This window comes from Gallinula chloropus (genome assembly GCF_964237585.1).
Source record: "Gallinula chloropus genome assembly, chromosome: 1".
Lineage (NCBI taxonomy): Eukaryota > Metazoa > Chordata > Aves > Gruiformes > Rallidae > Gallinula > Gallinula chloropus.
In genome coordinates, this window is record NC_140085.1 from 68,238,741 (window position 1) to 68,253,876 (window position 15,136).

Here is a 15,136-nt window from a genome sequence, read left to right on the forward strand (position 1 = left end):
GTCTAATATTCTACAGCATCAATCCCTGACTTGTTTCCTGATTTCACTTTCAGTCAGAAAAGCTGAATGGCAGCAGCTGCTTTATCTGTCTTTTACAGTCTTTGATCCTTCCCTTGGAAGGCCTAGAGAACTACTTAATGTGTAAGGAAATACCTCCCCATAGCGCTATGTCAAAGTCCTTGCTCGTATTGGGCAAGATCCAAAGCCTATTAAACTAATTGAGAATCTTTCAGTTGTCTTCCGTGACGCTTGGCTAGGCCCAGCAGATGAAAGGCAATCTCACTGAGATGAAATGTTCACTGGAAATACTTCACAATCTTGACAGTGATCAGCAGAAGAAAGGGATGGTTAAGTTAAACTTCAAGGCAAAATTTGTTGGACCAAACCTGAAAACAGGAGCATTCTCCAGATGCTGGTCCATGATGTTTAAACAAAGCAAGCTGGTTTCTTCTACCTGGAAACGGTTTTGGAATGGTTCGGCTTTGGTGCCGCATGCGGTGTACAGGAATAAGGAATGTTTAACCAAGCCTAATAGAAAAGGTCCACAGGAACTTAAAAGTTCTTAGGAAATAGATGTTTTTCAGCATTTTACAACAGGGGATTGGAAAAAAAAAAGCCTCGAGTATTTCTTCTTAAGTTTGAAATAGCCAGAAAAAGCCTAAACACACTTCAATGTAAAAATGTTATAACAATTATTATTTTTCAACTTAAAGTTCTACCAAAACAGCACAACTGTGTAACTGTAACATGACTAAAGATGCCAATGTTACGTATGCAAATGAAATAACTATAATAAAAGCTTTTTTCATTATTATCCACAAAGTAGTGAAACTCTAGGTCATTGTTACAATAATTCTTGTGGTGATTATCTTACTAATCATTCATCATTCTACAGGTTATATCCTGAATCATCTGTCAGCCATATTCCCATGCAAAATGCTTTACTTTGCAGAGCTACCAAAAATCATGACCTCAAGCCCTTCAGTGGCACTGCATAACACCATAACCATAGCAAACAGCTTTAAAAGTTGATTAAGAGAACCAAAAAAGTGTCCTCTGCAAACTATCCATCAGAGACAAAGATAATCACAATTAACAAATAACAAAAAAAAAAATCCAAAGTAATTGAAATAAGTAATTAGCATCTTACTTTATTTGAATTTTCTGCAGTCGTGTTTTTATTTTTCAGCTTTTTCTGCAGCAGTTTGGTTTCATACTCTGGTCTGGGATGCTCCTGAAAAAAAACAAACAACAAAACCCAAAAGTGTGATTATGATTAAGAGAAGAGAAAATAAATTAAAAAAAAAAAAGCTTCTGGACACTTATTCATGATCTAAGGTATTAAGATGATTCAACACCACAGCACCTTTTGAACTAGGGGGATCACTGCCTGGAGGTATGGGATGCTTTATGGGTTGCAGGGGAAGAGTATTTAATGATTGCACAGGACTTGGTATGGGATGCTTAGTGGAAGATCCAAAGGTGAGGAAGAGAGTCATCTAGTTCACTTGGAGTGTGGAAAGTAGGGTGATAAGAAGATAAAAAGGGCTGGTCACATGTGAATAATTTTCTGGTCTGTATGGAGGACTGAACACCAGCGAGAGCAGGTGTGAGACTGTGTGTGTGACTAATAGTGGAGGTTGAACTGGAGCAGCTGGCAAGTAGCTGAAGTGCCTGAAGTCTCTAAGGGTGAGACATTGGTGGAGTCAGTTATGAGAGGGACCAGGGGAGTCCCAGCAAGCTGCCAGAGAGACCACAGGGTCCAGGGGTCTCTAGTGGTGAGACTCGCCTGTGTGCATGTGTTTCTTTAAGGTCAAGACCAGGGTGGGTTGGCTGCAGGGGGACCAGTGAAGTCTCAGCCAGCTCTGTGGGAGCAGAGTGGATGTGTGTGTAAGGGGCTGCAGCCTCACATATTTGTACCTCTAGTGCCAGCAGATGGGGACACTGGTGTCCACGGTCTGCAACTGGGCAGACTGAACGAGCCCAGCTCCTGGGATGAATCTGCATTGTATATTGTATATGTGCATATATATATTCTCACTAATAAACTTTCATCCTGCTCAACCAGGGAGAGGAGCAGCAGGATGAGGTCACTGTGCTCGGTGTGTGTGCTGGCTGTTTCTATCTGTGTGATCTGTGTGACTGGACATGTATATATGCACATATGTATGTATGCTTGCTGGGAATACATGCTTAACCACACTATAGCCTGGAACTGGGAGCATAGACCTGCAGCTGCCTTGCCTCTTGTAGGCTGTTGGATCCAACCCAATTTCCCTTATCGATAATCTTTTAAGGTTTGCTTCCAAATGATACTGTTTTTTCCCAAATCTGTCTTCAAATTCTCTTTGGTACCAAATGTCACAGGTCACTAACCCTGAAAAGACTAGAAATAGTGTATAAGCGGTATCAGCAGTGCTTTACAGTCAGTCACCTCTGAACAGTCCCTATCCTGTTTGATTCATGCTATGGAAACTAGCTAAAGAATTCATTTCATTGTATCGAAATATTAAAAAATAAGTTTGGGCTTCTACAAGAAGGTAGGCCAAAGATGTGTTGAATGACTTCAGAGGCATCATGGGAAAAACATTCACTTGTCAAGGCTTTTGCAGAAATGCCTGTGTACCATGACTTAAAAGTTTTATTTCCCATAGTTAGAATATGTTTATCAGCCCAGTCACAAAATTGACTTACTCACAGTTTTTAATGAATCCAATAGCCATGAAGAGAATAAAAAACATTTAAAAAAATTAATCTACATGGACAGTAGAACAGGAATTGCATGGAACACATGCCATTCATTTACTGTTATCTGATGTTTTGACTACACCAGTCACCGTCTTGAGCATTCTCTTTTGCACATGAGTATGTAGACACAGAGAGACTTCCGATATATTGTTTATCCTGATCATGAGATTGTCCTGAGGCACTGAACAGGTATATGAACACACTATTGTTTAAATGACTGCTTTAAATGCATATTTCCATATCTTTTTGAACTCTATAAACAAGTCATATGAATGTCTGCCCTATATGTATGTCAGTCCCACAAATGGTACATGTATTGTACTGCTCCGCAGGGGACTGATACTCATGTGACAGGCTTGAGGGAACTTTTATTCTCTAAAGCTCAAGTATGGCTATGCCTCTGAGACTCTAGTACTACCATGCTGTACCAAACAAATACAATTAAACTGCTAGCATGACAGCTTGTTTTACACTTATAATTTCATGTACTATTCAAATTAATAATACATGTTGTAAGGGTGCAATTGTATAGAAGTCCAAGAAATAATGAGTCACAGGTCATCACTGACATTACTGAAGTTGATTATCAGAAAAAATGGCAGTGAGCAGGTGGGGGCAGGAAAGGCAAAGACACAGTAATAAGTGTTTAAATATGCTGTGGTGAATGCACATATCTTGATGTTTTGTAAGTTTTCACCAGCTTGTTGATTTCCATTAATTTGTATCATGCTTCCTTAGATAAGGTTCAGAGGTCAGATGGAAGAAACATCTTTAGACTTAAAGGAAGAAAGGATGCAGGCATCAGGCACGGATAGCTACATGAAAGGAGACACCTCAGTGAAAGTAGGGAAATGAAATAAATGAAGCTCTAAGAAACTGAGGAGATGTAGTCATACTATGGGAGCACCTGCAGAGCTGAATTGGCTTTCTTCCTTTTTTTATTTTCTGCTTAGCAAAGAATTCTGGGAGACCAGGGCAGCTGTCAGGGGTCAGAGTAACTTTTGAAAACTGGCTTGAAAGGAAACAGGGTGAGAAAATAAAATGCCAAGCAAAATGCTGTACTGTAACTTACTTGTGTGCTGCTGCCAGTTCTGCTTTGAGTGCATATTCTGTTCAAAGTTGGTCATGCTAAGTTTTCCTACTAAGACACTTCAATGTCCTTTTAACTGCATTTCATACGCCTACATCTGGATTGGAAAATCAGTTGATCTGTCTGCACTGTATTTGCCAAGTCATCTTACTCTTGACTGAACAGATCACAGCACCTCCTGGAATGCGTGTTATCTATGTATTCTTTTTATGAGTATATTGCATGAAACATTTCTTTACAATACAGATTTAGAGATACTTGATCATATATACATGGATGTGAAGAAGCAATTCCACTCTGCTGTAAAAAGATTGTGATTCAGAATCAATTTTTTGTCTGAAAATGGGAAGAGTTCTACACTTAGGACAATAAGCTAGAAATAGTTGTGATGACTTGAAGAAGGCCAAATGTCCATGTAGGGATAAATATGAATCCCACGATGCTGGAGTTTTGCCAGTACAGCTGCCAGACACTTATTGAAAACCATGTGAGCCAAGGTACTTTGAGGCCAAACGAGTGCTCAGAGTAGAAAATGATAATTCACATCCTGAAAACAAAGATCTAAATCATGAAACTTTTACTCAGACAAAACTCAGATTGACGTCAGTGGGAATCTTCCCTGAGAATGGTCTCCAGAATTTGCCTTAAACATACAACACGTGTATCCACTATACATTGCAAATTAAGTAAGTAATGATCCAGTTTGATAAGAATATATATTCTGATATTATCTGGAAGAGATATACGTGAACCTCCTTAGATTAACAGACCAAATTAATTATCAGGAAAAAATAAGCCAACATACTACTTCATTTTTACACTTTAAGGCAAGTCAAAGAAACATTGTGAATTCATTGAATAACCTTATCCTAATATGCTGAAAACTAGCAGATTAGCAAAGCAATGCACGCTGGTAGGAAAGAAGGTTTCCACAAACAAGACTGGAATGACCCAGCTACTGTCCCAAACCAAGCTGGAAACTTGGAATGAAGAGAACAGAGAACCCAGATGTTTTCTGCTGCAAGAGGGTTAGTTATTACATATCAAGGACTAAACCCCTCTACTTATGATGACAATGATGATGACACAGTAGATAGTGGATAGAGAATTCTAAGAAAGAGATTGATCTTTCACACCGGTGATTGATTTAGACTGGGCTGGTAATGGGAGGTTCATCCAAGGAAAAGTACTTTTATATCTCAGCATGTGTGAAGGTATCACAGGTAGATGTTGACAAACTTTTTAGACCAGATCACGTGCACAATAAATTTGATTTATGTAAAATTAAAACAGAAGTTTAAATAAGTCATCTAACACTATTTTAAGTTTAGGGATGTTAAAAGACAAAAGCCCCTGTACAAGTACATAGGAACTCAACTGTCAAAGGTATAGTAAAGCAACATAGAATGTAAGTATTCAAAAGAACCCATAAGATATCCTATGGAAATATATTTGATGGATGGATGGATGGATGGATTAGATAGATAGATAGATAGATAGATAGATAGATAGATAGATAGATAGATAGATAGATAGATAGCTTTTATTTGCTCCCACAGAGCAAGACCAGTAGTAGTGCTTTGCAGCATGGCCTTCAAAACTAAATTTTAAAATAGGACCTCAAATATTTAAGTGCCCTTAAGACCAAAGAACAAAATCCTTCCATTGCAATGTCAAGATGTCATATTTTATGAATAACTGCAGCAGAGTATAGAAACATTTAATTTTGTTCATTATTCAATTCAAATTCATCACTTTTAAATACTCCTACATTGCTAAGTGGAATTCTGTGAACATCCCCTGAACTATGGTATTGAAAATTTTGCTTAAAATTATTTATTCTACTGCATAAGTTATAGCTGAAACAAATGAGCTGACAAACATAAAGCAAGCCAACTGTTGCATGCTAGCCTGTTAAAATGGGGCATCACCCAGCTTGCCAGTGGAATGACTACCATCTTACCCTATTGCTCTGCAATATTACCTGGACTCTAGAAAATGTCTGTGCATATCAGTGTCACATATATTGTTTTCACTTGGTATGCTGGTATCAAGTAGTTGCAGTAATGAACTAAGACCCTATCACTGTAGCCATTAATATCAGCATAGAACCCCTTCTCCAAAGAAATATTCTTAAAAAATGGATTGTATCCCCTCTAAGCACTGTTCTCTTTTATTTTATTTTTTTTTGGTATGATAATGTGCAACAGTGGGAACACTTGGCTGTGGAGGCACTCTTTAGCAGAATGTGTTTATTGAAATTTTTCCCTGTCAATATTTAAGATTGAGTGTACTTTGGATGGATTACAGATTTGTAGCTCTTGCAAAAAGAAATACAATAAACACTGCAAAACCCTTCAAATTTAATTTAAAATAGCTGTTTCACAAATTATAACATTATGGTCTCAATATAAAAAATATCCTACAAATTAGCAAGGTTAGAAACCAACTGTTTCCTCCAACTAGGACGAGGTATTTTTCTTCTAAGCAATATCAAAATGAATAGACACTGGGCCTTGAACTTTTCATTGGCCTAAGGCTACTTAGCGCACTTTATACACCATGGTGATCCCAAGAAACTTAAAGAGAAGTTTCACTGATGCATGCAAGGGGCAAATATTTTCTAAATTCATCCTGCTACAGCTTGTCAACTGTCATCCATTTTAGATCTATGATTGAGTGAGCAAATAGCTGTCAAAGTTGAATGCTAAATCAAACTTAATACTCAGTACTTAGATCAATGTCACAGACAGAACTACTGCAGATTAGCTTCCCTGCCTTGCCTTTACTAGGGACAGATAAGTGAATATAAGGTAAGAAAGTTTCTAGCATGACACATCTCAAAGTCTCTATCGTTTTAATAAGGATGACTTGTAAATAGGCCAGGTTTTTCTGCCACACAGGAAATTCTCTTCCAGGTACTAATAGATTGGAATTTTTTTATAAAATAGTATTTTCTCAGCCCTGGCTATTTATGATATTTCTGGATTTTCAGTTCCCTGGGGTTTTCTTCCTTTCAGCCTGTGTGTACCTAGGACCCACGGTTTTCAGGCAACCTGGCTTACTAGGTAAAAACTATGGGACTTTATATAGCATTTTATGGTACATTTCCTAAAGTACATTTAACTACATACATTGGAGGCAAGCCAACAAAAACCTTAAAATATCTATAATTATCTGGTGCTAGGAGGTGTATATTCTCACCAACTACTCTTTCCAAACCATTGTGAACTCACCAACTTGAACCATGATCTAAAGCAGAACATTGGTTCTTCCCTCATGTTGAGAAAATCCACATTACTTTAGCTGTTCTGAACTAAAAGTCTGTCTTTCACCATAAATATTTGTTCAGTCTTTATTAATTTGTTTCAGCCATACTAGTGCCTCTTTTAATTGTTTCCCATAAATATCCCAACTGGATCTACAGGCAGGAATGTTCATGAAAACTTATTTGAAGCAAACACAAATGATGAATTTGTAGTCAAAAGCTTTTATATTTTGGGTTTGAGTTTCACAGCGGCGTAAGCCAATCAAGCCTGGGTTCCCATACTCTGAGACTCAACTTCACCTTGTGCTAGCCACACATTTCCATTTCTGTCCTTACATGGACACCAGAGCATATGCAGCCGCATGATATCACCAGAAAAAAATCTACACCTCACACCCCCGGATACCCTTTAGCTGGATCAGCTGCCTGAACTGTTCACCACTCATTTGAGTGATTGCCAGCATGCATGTTAGAGAAAGAACATGATTTGCCCCGTCCCTGGAGGTGTTCAAGGCCAGGTTGGATGGGGTCCTGGGCAACCTTGTGCAGATCCAGGCCTGGAGATTGGTGGCCTGTGGCAGGGGGGTTGGAACGCTATGATCTTTGGGGTCCCTTCCAACCCAGACCATTCCATGATTCTATGATTGCATGGATGGGATAATAGCACCACAGTAGTGTTGAGTTAGATTACCTTAGGCTGCTATGCAGTTGCAGTCTGTAAATTAAGTTGCATGATAGAGATGAAAGGTTTTAATGGGTCACCATTGCTAAAAGGATCTTCCTATTCCACACATTCTTCACATCCACTGCACAATGCACAATGTGAAAACATACCTAATTGGTATCCTCCATCACAAACATTGTCCATTTCTGCAATTACTTCTTCACATGTTTAGTCAGTAGTTTCAGGTGATAGAGAAGACACTAGAATGGTGTAACATAAAAGTAAGGAAGCGATCTCTACCTAGTGGTATCTGTGACCTATCGAGACATTTTGTGCAGCTTCACCCTGGGAGTCTAGAACTTCCAAAGAAAGATTTCAGAGAAAAACAAACAAAAGAAGAAAAGTTTTTTAACACATTTCCACATTATTTCATTGGGGTTAAAACAAAGACAGCCTCCATTCATACACACTAGTAAATGTAAAATGCAATTTTAAAAGAAAGGACTTCCTTCAAAAAGAAAGTTCTTTCCCAACACAAGAGAACACATAGTGATGAACTAGATGAACTTTAAGGTCCCTTCTAACCACAGCCATTCTATTATTATGTGTGTTGCTGAGGTTCCTGGATTAACTGGCCAAACTAGGACCAGACTCTCATATCCTTGTTAACACCAATAGCAAGGGAGGCTGTCAGGGTGTCTAATGTACCTAATGCAGAATCAACTCAAAACATCTTCAGTGCACAGGAAAACTGGTCATGTTAGGTACAACAGAAGAAGACAGAGGGGAGGAAAAATACAGTGAGAAAAAGCAATGGTGTCTAAGAGGCCTTTGTATGAGAGAGCTGGGAGATGCAGCACTATGACTTTGGGGGACCTCAAAAGAGCGTCTGTGAGGTTCTGAGATAAGAGAAGGTCCTTTTCCACCTATTTCCCTCAGAACACACACTCCCTTGCAGTACCTGATCCGCTATCCTCACTCCATATCTTGCTGCTTCTGCAAGAAACACATCACTGGCAAACCTTACTTGTCCAACTGGTTCTCCTGTGTCACTGTTAAGGAGTAGAGGAAGAAGGAAAGGCCTAGAGATGCTCCCTGAGTCTAGAGGGGCAGTGTTGTATAAAGATAGAGAATGCAGTATGTCAAGACAGAGGACTATTGGAAAGCAGGACTTTCCCCCCTGTTGCTCCTTTCCTCTACCAGGAGCTACTGTTTTCCATTATAAATGACATGACCATACCCTGGGCAACAACAACCACAGCAGTGAGATGTGCTGCACTGGAGGAGAGCCCACAACATCCTGAGGAATCAAGACTACCTACCTATAAGGAATCAAAGAGCTTTGAGGCTTGTAGACAATTCTGTCCTAGAAAGGACATGAGGGGTCGTTATAATCGCAAAGGAATAGAAGAAAGGAAATGAAAGCATGTTTATATACTTGGTAGAAGAGAAATAAAAGAGGAAATCAACCAGATTCCCAGTATACTGTGACACATTTCTGAATCAAGTCTTGGAACAAAAAAAATGCAAACGTATGTCATTACTAACTTGGCAATCAAAGGAATTATCACCTGCTTTAGTTCTTATAGTTTACAAATTAAAACATGTTTAAGGTATGCCTTCATGTGTAATTTTTTAATGGAGCAACAGCTGGTACGAAGTAGTTCCCCCCAAAGCCTGAGGTAAAACATCCGTTTTTCAACATTCCTTTACCAACCATCTTTAAAAAGCCCTCTCATTCTCCTAAGCATAACACTTAAATCTAATATTGGAAGGACTTGTTCAGAAAATAGGGGCTATCCTAGGATCATTAGATAAAATGTGTTAATGGAAATTTAATGTAGATGACAGAAGTTTTACTAGAAGGTGTGTTGAAACCCAAGAAAATGTAGTAAAGAAAACGATACAAAACAATCAAAAATATTTAAAACCATGAGCCTAACAGGAAAATCAGAATAGACATGGGAAAAATGTGAGATAATGCATCTGGGGAAAATAACCCAAAATTAAGATCTCATTGGCACAGGAAACCTGAAAAGTAGTCAGGATGAAAGAAGAGATTTGAGACAACACAAAATATTATAGCAACATATTCCCCTTTTACCATTACCGACCATTTTTTTCCCAAAAGGACAAAGCTGTGAATATAGCTATTTTATTAGAATCTGCTTTTCATTCCTCCAATTTTTAGGTGAACAAAAATGTCTTGTACTGCCTGTTTCAGTAGACACTATTAGAACTTCAGAAAAGAAGTCTGCTCTTATAATTTGCAAATTGGAAGACAAGCTGAAAATATCAAATTAATCACATCACAAAACACTGCAAAAACATAGTAGAGAAGATCAAGATAGGCCATGATCGAGGCAGGAGAGAATGTAATATATCTATAATCATATTTAATGTCACCAGGTCTGCTGGCTATTTAGTTTTGTTTTACCCAACCTGCCCTGCTTATTTCTTTATCTTAAATTAGGGATAATCCACACAGTATCTTAGGGTCTTCCCTTAAAGGGTCAATAATATTTACTTTTTAAAGTCACTAAACAGCAAAAAGAGAAATGGGACTTTGGGAATAAGTTTGATAAGAAAGTCTGCAAATGTTTTACAGTGTTTAGGACTGTAATTTAAAACTGTAGCTCACCAGACAGGTTTCCAGCAAAGACAGACACCTATGTTCCTCCTTGTTATACTGAAACAGTATAACAACATGACTATTTGAACAATAACAAGATATCAAGTCGTTGGAATTTCAGTTAGTGTAGACTTCTGTCCTTGGTTTTTTTTCTGAGTTCTGCTCCAAATTCTAAGATTTCAAATCCTAAAATTGCATTTCTATTACAGTTTCTACAGGACTGTTGGTGAGATAAAATATCTTCCACCCGGAAAACCTAAGGCAGGAACATCCTGAGTTCTAGTAATACAATTTCTGAAGATTCATGGGTGCCCAATAGTTTCCTCACCCCACATCATTAATTAAGAGTTCCTTAGTATTTCTTCACTAGCTCCTACACAAGTAGAAGAGGGTATGGGTTCTCCCTCCTCTATACCAGCTTGATTGATGGCTATATCCCTTATTACACAAACTGAAAAACAAATGCACAACCTGATTGACTGGGTTACCCAAAAATTTATCTGTGGCGTGACACAGTGAGTGCTTATTCATGATATTTCCAAGGATTTGTCTGGTTTTGTGGTTCTGGTGTGTGATTGTTCTTTTCTCTCCCCCTCCTATTTAGTTACCAGTCATTGAATTTTTCAAAACAGTTATCTACTTTATAGTCCAGTACCCAATGCTACCTATCATTTTTGTGGATTTCAAATGTGGAAACGCAAATCCTGAAGTCTGTACAGCTGCCAGCTGCAAATATGCACACAAGCCTTAGGGAGTCTGCTTTCTCAGACTGCTGTTGCCAAAACATTTACAAATAAATGGACTAAATTAATCTCTCATGTGATGCTTTTGAAGCAAAAGATTTGGCCCAGTGTTTTTAAAGAAAGTTATTTTATTGAAAAATTTTTAATCAAGAGTCCACAAAAAATACACTGAAGGCATTTATCTCAGAGTAATTCACATAATACACTCTCAGCTTTTCAACTTTTATGGTTGTTTTACTCCCCGGTTTTGGTTCCATAATTTCCCTTTCTAAAAAATTAAATAATAAATAACTTAAACACCTACATTCACCTACTCACTTATACATTCTGTCCCTTTCCTTTTTGCTCTGTTAAGCAATCCTGTGCCTTCCACAGCTAGTTCTTTCTGACCAAACCTGACACAATTTTCCATTTTCCATTGTAATTTTCCACATCTGTAAAGACTTGACCACCAGTGAAATATGGTGCCAGTATCTGTCTTACAGACAAATTTATCCTCATCTTTATGAATCTAATGGATAAAAGGTGAACAAAACATGATCTAACTTTTGCAGTTTTGCTCTAGAACTTGAAAATGTTCAGAAGGTAACAGGAATATACAGATATCTACAAAATTATTTAAGAAAAGAGTCTGAAAGAGCAAGGCTAGTTCATCTTTTTTAAAAAAAAGGGAGAAAAAGATGTGATATTATGTTGAATTCTTTCTAAGAACAGGACAGAGGCAAACTCTACGTTTGAAAGAAAGAAACAAGAAAAAAAGAAAAAGAACATTTAGCAAGGCTGTTTAAGTTAGACACTAGGAAAAGCTTATTAGCAGTACAGATAGATAAGTATTAGAATAGATTGCCTAGAGAGGAAATGACAGCTCCACTGCTGGATTTATTTAAGAACAAATTAGACAAACATCTTTTCATAATGATTTAAGTAGAGTTGATCCTACCATGCACAAGGGATGGCCCCTCAGGTCTATTCCAGTCTTATTTTTATGATTCTACATTCTTAATTCTTCAACTTGTGCTGAGATGTGTCTGGCACTCCTACACTTGTCATAAAAAAAGGATTCTTTCTGATCCCACAGTTCCTGTCCACAAACTGTTACCACTTCAGAGCTCTTCATCACAGGACCTCACAACTCTATAGATTCTTTACGGCATTTTGCAAAAATCTTTATATTTTGTCCAGCAACTGATGAACTTGAAATGTAATAAAATCTGGTAGGTTCATTGAGTATGCTACAGAGCCAAGACAAGGGAGTCGAGCATGCCCACAGTAAATTTTCAGATGACACTAAGATTGGCGGGAGTGTTGCTCTGCCAGAGGGTAGACAGGCAGTAGAGAGGGACCTAGACAGGCTGGATCAATGGGCTGAGGCCAATTACATGAGGTTCAACAAGGCTAAGTGCCACAATAACCCTATGTAAAGCTGCAGGCTTGGAGAGGAGTGACTTGAGAGCTGTCTGGAGGAGAGAGACCTAGGGGAGTTGATCAAGCAGTGTTCCCAGGTGGCCAAGAAGGCCAATGGCATCCTGGCCTGCACCAGGAACAGTGTAGCCAGCAGGAGCAGGAAAGTGATCCTTCCCCTGTACTCAGTGCTGGTGAGATAGGACCTGGAGTGCTGTGTTCAGTTTTGGGTCCCTCATTACAAAAAGGACATTGAGATGTTTGAACATGTCCAGAGAAGGGCTTCAAGGCTGGTGAAGGGCTTAGAACACAAGTCTTATGAGGAGCAGCTGAGGGATCTGGGATTGTTTTGTTTAGTCTGAAGAAAAGGAGACTAAGGGGAGATCTTATCACTCTTTACAACTATATGGAATATAGTTGTAGTGAGGTGGGGATTGGTCTCTTCTCCCTGGTAGATAGTGACAGGACAAGGAGAAATGGTCTGAAGTTGCATTAGGGGAAGTTTAAGTTGGATATTAAGAAAAATTTCTTTACTAAAATGGTTGTCAGATATTGGAGGTGGTTGAGTCACTGACCCAGGAGGTGTTTGAAGGAAGAGTAGATGTTGTTGGTGATACGGTTGGACCTAGTAGGGCTGTATAGACATAGTGTTGGACCTGGTAGGGCTGTATAGATGGTTGGACTTTATAATCCTGAAGGTCTTTTCCAACAAAAACTATTCTATAATTCTGTGATTCTCAGTTTGTACTATAATTAGTACAAAGCTCTCCCAGGCAGCTGTATGATGCTCTACATGGGACAAATAGTAATTTCTAACGTGCTGATGCATTTGTTTTGAATCACAACATATAAAGTGTTAGTACTGGGTTATACTTTGAGCTTCATCTACTTCATAACTGAATGAAGTGTAATGAAAAAGCTGAGAAACATGAGGCAAAATAGGGGAAGTTGTAGTGAAGCAATCAGTGATAGAATACTTGAGGTGTCTCCCTTACACTAAAGACATTGCTAAGGGCTGCATCTTGGAACAGTGTTGGAAGAAGAGGAATACTGAAATCTGATGTGTGTTCTCAGGGTTATGTTTTCATTTTATAAAATTATTTTTATCTGAGGAATAGACAAAAGTGGAAAAATATTATTCACATGATGTCAGCTAGGTTATTTTCACTCTGCTGCCTGTTAGAACTCAGCTCAAGCAATAGGGTGGGAGGCATGTAAGTGGTCTTTTGCTTAAGAAACTGTTCCAGAACATGAAAAAATGGTTTTGAATCCTCCTACCAAACCAAGGTAGGCTTACAACTCACCTTCCAGAAACCTGACTACAATTTATTAAGTTGATGAAGACAGCAAGGCACACTGTATTGTTCCATACAGGTACTCTGCACACCATTAAAACCAAAAGAGAATCTAATCACCACAGTTCTGAATTACTGAATATGACCCAGTTTTAGAGCCATTTATTGCTAAGGGATATGTAAAGGAAGCTCCAAGTTCTACTTGTACTTAATATGATATTTAAGTCTAGTAGCTGCACTTCCTTTAGTCAGAATTAGAAAATAATCCTCCAGTGAAAGTCAACGATTTAAATAGACCACAAGGCATGACATGTGAAACAATGCCTTAGAACAGAACTAAAAACAAATTCAGGGACATTGTAAAGAGTAATGAACAAATCTATCTCACTTTTTTGGTGAACTCAGGTACAGCTAGAGGCCCCATGAGCTGATTGCAAAGCATTTGAAAATTGTTCTCAAGAAACCAACTCCATTTGGTGATTGTAACAGCTCTGTGGGTGAGTACCTAGAGCTCAGCCATCACAGATGCAGCACAGACCTGGACACAAATATTATTTACATTATCCTGACATGTTACAATCATCATCACAGAGATTTTTTGTTATACATAATGAATATGTTCTGCATCATTATGTTACTGCACTCTGTATGATGGCACATGGGCATTCTCAGCAAAGAATGATCTGCTGTTATCTTCTAATCCTTTTCAATGTTAGTTATTAAAATTACAGTGCTGACCAGTAAGATTTAGGTGGGGATTTCTTTAATGATACGTTGGGACTCAAAACTGTATCTGTTACAGTAATTTAAAAAACACGGCATTGCGCTGGAGAACACTCATGAGAAATCTAAATATCAATGCATATCTTTGGATATAGAATAATTTATACAGTAAATTAGCACAGAGAAAGGAAACTTACCTCTTCTTCCTCCAATCCAGTTAGATCCCAGAAGTAACTCAATCTCATCTGCAAACGCTTCCATTGTTCAAGGAACATAGTAGCTTTTAAAAAAAATGTACAATTTTAAAATTATAAATCTAATGCACTAAGGTGAAAGTTAAAATTATAAATTCACTGCACTACAGTGAATTTTTGTGTTACTTATAAGTCAAAAATTATATTAGAAGCCCATTATGCTAGGCCCTTTATAAATAAGTACTAAGAAACATCCCCAGGCCCATTTTTAAAGAAGAAACACAAGCAGTGTATGGAAATAATAATTACTGTCTTTTTAACACACACACACAAAAAAACCCAGAAAGATTGCCCAAAGGCATTGATATGTTCTTGTCA

At 38.1% G+C, this 15,136-nt stretch overlaps 1 protein-coding gene across 1 annotated transcript in view; it reads right to left on the reverse strand.

Annotated features, from left to right (window-relative positions):
• ANO2 (anoctamin 2) overlaps window positions 1–15,136 on the reverse strand; it is a gene marked incomplete at both ends in the record, with an annotated part of 168,564 nt that overhangs the window by 87,435 nt on the left and 65,993 nt on the right. The window contains 2 exons of the mRNA XM_084276614.1: window positions 1,151–1,234; window positions 14,762–14,844. Coding sequence (XP_084132740.1) covers window positions 1,151–1,234; window positions 14,762–14,844 — 167 coding nt within the window. The remainder of the gene's footprint in view (window positions 1–1,150; window positions 1,235–14,761; window positions 14,845–15,136) is intronic.